Source organism: Salvelinus fontinalis, chromosome 31 (assembly GCF_029448725.1).
Source record: "Salvelinus fontinalis isolate EN_2023a chromosome 31, ASM2944872v1, whole genome shotgun sequence".
Classification (NCBI taxonomy): Eukaryota; Metazoa; Chordata; class Actinopteri; order Salmoniformes; family Salmonidae; genus Salvelinus; species Salvelinus fontinalis.
In genome coordinates this window covers 11,579,007-11,585,006 of record NC_074695.1, presented here as the reverse complement: position 1 = coordinate 11,585,006, position 6,000 = coordinate 11,579,007, and the positions used below count along the sequence as shown (strand labels likewise).

At 56.5% G+C, this 6,000-nt stretch overlaps 1 protein-coding gene across 1 annotated transcript in view; it reads left to right on the top strand.

Annotated features, from left to right (window-relative positions):
* The window catches only part of LOC129829554 (laminin subunit alpha-5-like), a 279,352-nt gene that overhangs the window by 148,426 nt on the left and 124,926 nt on the right, over window positions 1-6,000 (top strand). Inside the window, exon 34 of the mRNA XM_055891310.1 lies at window positions 3,255-3,395. Coding sequence (XP_055747285.1) covers window positions 3,255-3,395 — 141 coding nt within the window. The remainder of the gene's footprint in view (window positions 1-3,254; window positions 3,396-6,000) is intronic.

The window sequence follows — 6,000 nt, the reverse complement described above, 5'->3', positions numbered from 1 at the left end:
CCTGTCAGTGTCCACACTCCCTCCTGTCTGTGTCCACACTCCCTCCTGTCTGTGTCCACACTCCCTCCTGTCCTTGTCCACACTCCCTCCTGTCCACACTCCCTCCCGTCCGTGTCCACACTCTCTACTGTCCGTGTCCACACTCCCTCCTGTCCACACTCCCTCCTGTCAGTGTCCACACTCCCTCCTGTCAGTATCCACACTCCCTACTGTCAGTGTCCACACTCCCTACTGTCAGTGTCCACACTCCCTCCTGTCCACACTCCCTCCTGTCCACACTCCCTCCTGTCTGTGTCCACACTCCCTCCTGTCAGTGTCCACACTCCCTCCTGTCAGTGTCCACACTCCCTCCTGTCAGTGTCCACACTCCCTCCTGTCAGTGTCCACACTCCCTCCTGTCCGTGTCCACACTCCCTCCTGTCCGTGTCCACACTCCCTCCTGTCCGTGTCCACACTCCCTCCTGTCCGTGTCCACACTCCCTCCTGTCCGTGTCCACACTCCCTCCTGTCCGTGTCCACACTCCCTCCTGTCCGTGTCCACACTCCCTCCTGTCCGTGTCCACACTCCCTCCTGTCAGTGTCCACACTCCCTCCTGTCCGTGTCCACACTCCCTCCTGTCTGTGTCCACACTCCCTCCTGTCTGTGTCCACACTCCCTCCTGTCTGTGTCCACACTCCCTCCTGTCAGTGTCCACACTCCCTCCTGTCCACACTCCCTCCCGTCCGTGTCCACACTCCCTACTGTCCGTGTCCACACTCCCTCCTGTCCACACTCCCTCCTGTCAGTGTCCACACTCCCTCCTGTCAGTGTCCACACTCCCTACTGTCAGTGTCCACACTCCCTACTGTCAGTGTCCACACTCCCTACTGTCAGTGTCCACACTCCCTCCTGTCCACACTCCCTCCTGTCAGTGTCCACACTCCCTCCTGTCAGTGTCCACACTCCCTCCTGTCAGTGTCCACACTCCCTCCTGTCAGTGTCCACACTCCCTCCTGTCAGTGTCCACACTCCCTCCTGTCCACACTCCCTCCTGTCCACACTCCCTCCTGTCTGTGTCCACACTCCCTCCTGTCAGTGTCCACACTCCCTCCTGTCAGTGTCCACACTCCCTCCTGTCCGTGTCCACACTCCCTCCTGTCCGTGTCCACACTCCCTCCTGTCCGTGTCCACACTCCCTCCTGTCCGTGTCCACACTCCCTCCTGTCCGTGTCCACACTCCCTCCTGTCCGTGTCCACACTCCCTCCTGTCCGTGTCCACACTCCCTCCTGTCCGTGTCCACACTCCCTCCTGTCCGTGTCCACACTCCCTCCTGTCCGTGTCCACACTCCCTCCTGTCCGTGTCCACACTCCCTCCTGTCAGTGTCCACACTCCCTCCTGTCCGTGTCCACACTCCCTCCTGTCCGTGTCCACACTCCCTCCTGTCCGTGTCCACACTCCCTCCTGTCCGTGTCCACACTCCCTCCTGTCTGTGTCCACACTCCCTCCTGTCAGTGTCCACACTCCCTCCTGTCCACACTCCCTCCCGTCCGTGTCCACACTCCCTACTGTCCGTGTCCACACTCCCTCCTGTCCACACTCCCTCCTGTCAGTGTCCACACTCCCTCCTGTCAGTGTCCACACTCCCTCCTGTCAGTGTCCACACTCCCTACTGTCAGTGTCCACACTCCCTACTGTCAGTGTCCACACTCCCTCCTGTCCACACTCCCTCCTGTCAGTGTCCACACTCCCTCCTGTCAGTGTCCACACTCCCTCCTGTCCACACTCCCTCCTGTCCACACTCCCTCCTGTCCACACTCCCTCCTGTCAGTGTCCACACTCCCTACTGTCAGTGTCCACACTCCCTACTGTCAGTGTCCACACTCCCTCCTGTCCACACTCCCTCCTGTCAGTGTCCACACTCCCTCCTGTCAGTGTCCACACTCCCTCCTGTCAGTGTCCACACTCCCTCCTGTCCACACTCCCTCCTGTCAGTGTCCACACTCCCTCCTGTCCACACTCCCTACTGTCCACACTCCCTACTGTCCGTGTCCACACTCCCTCCTGTCCACACTCCCTACTGTCCGTGTCCACACTCCCTCCTGTCCACACTCCCTACTGTCCGTGTCCACACTCCCTACTGTCCACACTCCCTACTGTCCGTGTCCACACTCCCTCCTGTCCACACTCCCTACTGTCCGTGTCCACACTCCCTACTGTCCGTGTCCACACTCCCTACTGTCCACACTCCCTACTGTCCGTGTCCACACTCCCTACTGTCCACACTCCCTACTGTCCGTGTCCACACTCCCTCCTGTCCACACTCCCTACTGTCCGTGTCCACACTCCCTACTGTCCGTGTCCACACTCCCTACTGTCCGTGTCCACACTCCCTACTGTCCGTGTCCACACTCCCTCCCGTCCGTGTCCACCCTCCTGTCTGTGTGAACTCCACCCTGCTGTCTGTGTGAACTCCACCCTACTGCCTGTGTGAACTCCACCCTACTGCCTGTGTGAACTCCACCCTACTGCCTGTGTGAACTCCACCCTGCTGTCTGTGTGAACTCCACCCTACTCTCTGTGTGAACTCCACCCTACTGCCTGTGTGAACTCCACCCTACTGTCTGTGTGAACTCCACCCTGCTGTCTGTGTGAACTCCACCCTGCTGTCTGTGTGAACTCCACCCTACGCTCTGTGTGAACTCCACCCTACTGTCTGTGTGAACTCCACCCTACTGTCTGTGTGAACTCCACCCTACTGTCTGTGTGAACTCCACCCTACTGTCTGTGTGAACTCCACCCTACTGTCTGTGTGAACTCCACCCTACTGTCTGTGTGAACTCCACCCTATTGTCTGTGTGAACTCCACCCTACTGTCTGTGTGAACTCCACCCTACTGTCTGTGTGAACTCCACCCTACTCTCTGTGTGAACTCCACTCTACTGTCTGTGTGAACTCCACCCTACTGTCTGTGTGAACTCCACCCTACTCTCTGTGTGAACTCCACTCTACTGTCTGTGTGAACTCCACCCTACTGTCTGTGTGAACTCCACTCTACTGTCTGTGTGAACTTTACTTTAATGTCAATGTAAAATGTATTTCCTCTCTCTGCTACATAACATAATGAATCATTTTTCCCGTGCACCCTTAGATTAGTATTTAGAGGCAGATTAAGTTATTTCATTTTTCATGGTCCTTCGAGTTGGATATGTTCAACCAGGAAGCAGATCCTCACAAGGACGTTGTAGCAGAACTTTGTCACTTTCCTTTTTCAGGAGAATGTCCAGGGTGGTCGTTGTGACCAGTGCAGAGTGGAGACCTTCCACCTTGACCCCACCAACCCTAAAGGTTGCACTTCCTGTTTCTGTTTCGGAGCCACCAACCGCTGCCGCAGCTCAGAGAAACGACGGACTGAGGTAGAGGACAGGGGGATGTGCTTATCAGTACAGAGGACAGAGGACAGGGGGATGTGCTTATCAGGACAGAGGACAGAGGGGATGTGCTTATCAGGACAGAGGACAGAGGACAGGGGGGATGTGCTTATCAGGACAGAGGACAGAGGACAGGGGGATGTGTTTATCAGGACAGAGGACAGGGGGGATGTGCTTATCAGGACAGAGGACAGGGGGGATGTGCTTATCAGTACAGAGGACAGGGGGATGTGCTTATCAGGACAGAGGACAGAGGACAGGGGGGATGTGCTTATCAGGACAGAGGACAGAGGACAGGGGGGATGTGCTTATCAGGACAGAGGACAGGGGGATGTGCTTATCAGGACAGAGGACAGAGGACAGGGGGATGTGCTTATCAGGACAGAGGACAGAGGACAGGGGGATGTGCTTATCAGTACAGAGGACAGAGGACAGGGGGATGTGCTTATCAGTACAGAGGACAGGGGGGGATGTGCTTATCAGTACAGAGGACAGGGGGGGATGTGCTTATCAGGACAGAGGACAGAGGACAGGGGGATGTGCTTATCAGGACAGAGGACAGGGGGGGATGTGCTTATCAGGACAGAGGACAGAGGACAGGGAGATGTGCTTATCAGGACAGAGGACAGGGGGGGATGTGCTTATCAGGACAGAGGACAGAGGACAGGGGGATGTGCTTATCAGGACAGAGGACAGGGGGATGTGCTTATCAGGACAGAGGACAGGGGGATGTGCTTATCAGGACAGAGGACAGAGGGATGTGCTTATCAGGACAGAGGACAGGGGGGGATGTGCTTATCAGGACAGAGGACAGGGGGGGATGTGCTTATCAGGACAGAGGACAGGGGGATGTGCTTATCAGGACAGAGGACAGAGGGATGTGCTTATCAGGACAGAGGACAGGGGGGGATGTGCTTATCAGGACAGAGGACAGGGGGGGATGTGCTTATCAGGACAGAGGACAGGGGGATGTGCTTATCAGGACAGAGGACAGAGGACAGGGGGATGTGCTTATCAGGACAGAGGACAGGGGGATGTGCTTATCAGGACAGAGGACAGGGGGATGTGCTTATCAGGACAGAGGACAGGGGGATGTGCTTATCAGGACAGGGGACAGGGGGATCTGCTTATCAGGACAGAGGACAGGGGGATGTGCTTATCAGGACAGAGGACAGGGGGGGATGTGCTTATCAGTACAGAGGACAGGGGGGGATGTGCTTATCAGGACAGAGGACAGAGGGATGTGCTTATCAGGACAGAGGACAGGGGGATGTGCTTATCAGGACAGAGGACAGAGGACAGGGGGATGTGCTTATCAGTACAGAGGACAGGGGGATGTGCTTATCAGGACAGAGGACAGGGGGATGTGCTTATCAGGACAGAGGACAGGGGGGATGTGCTTATCAGGACAGAGGACAGAGGACAGGGGGATGTGCTTATCAGTACAGAGGACAGGGGGATGTGCTTATCAGTACAGAGGACAGGGGGATGTGCTTATCAGGACAGAGGACAGGGGGATGTGCTTATCAGGACAGAGGACAGGGGGATGTGCTTATCAGGACAGAGGACAGGGGGATGTGCTTATCAGGACAGAGGACAGAGGACAGGGGGATGTGCTTATCAGGACAGAGGACAGAGGACAGGGGGATGTGCTTATCAGGACAGAGGACAGAGGACAGGGGGATGTGCTTATCAGGACAGAGGACAGGGGACAGGGGGATGTGCTTATCAGGACAGAGGACAGGGGGATGTGCTTATCAGGACAGAGGACAGGGGGATGTGCTTATCAGGACAGAGGACAGGGGGATGTGCTTATCAGTACAGAGGACAGGGGGGGATGTGCTTATCAGGACAGAGGACAGGGGGGGATGTGCTTATCAGGACAGAGGACAGGGGGGGATGTGCTTATCAGGACAGAGGACAGAGGACAGGGGGATGTGCTTATCAGTACAGAGGACAGGGGGGGATGTGCTTATCAGGACAGAGGACAGGGGGGGATGTGCTTATCAGGACAGAGGACAGGGGGGGATGTGCTTATCAGGACAGAGGACAGAGGACAGGGGGATGTGCTTATCAGGACAGAGGACGGGGGGGATGTGCTTATCAGGACAGAGGACAGAGGACAAGGGGATGTGCTTATCAGGACAGAGGACAGGGGGATGTGCTTATCAGGACAGAGGACAGGGGGATGTGCTTATCAGGACAGAGGACAGGGGGGGATGTGCTTATCAGTACAGAGGACAGGGGGGGATGTGCTTATCAGGACAGAGGACAGGGGGATGTGCTTATCAGGACAGAGGACAGGGGGATGTGCTTATCAGTACAGAGGACAGAGGACAGGGGGATGTGCTTATCAGGACAGAGGACAGGGGGATGTGCTTATCAGTACAGAGGACAGAGGACAGGGGGATGTGCTTATCAGGACAGAGGACAGGGGGATGTGCTTATCAGTACAGAGGACAGAGGACAGGGGGATGTGCTTATCAGGACAGAGGACAGGGGGATGTGCTTATCAGGACAGAGGACAGGGGGATGTGCTTATCAGGACAGAGGACAGAGGACAGGGGGATGTGCTTATCAGTACAGAGGA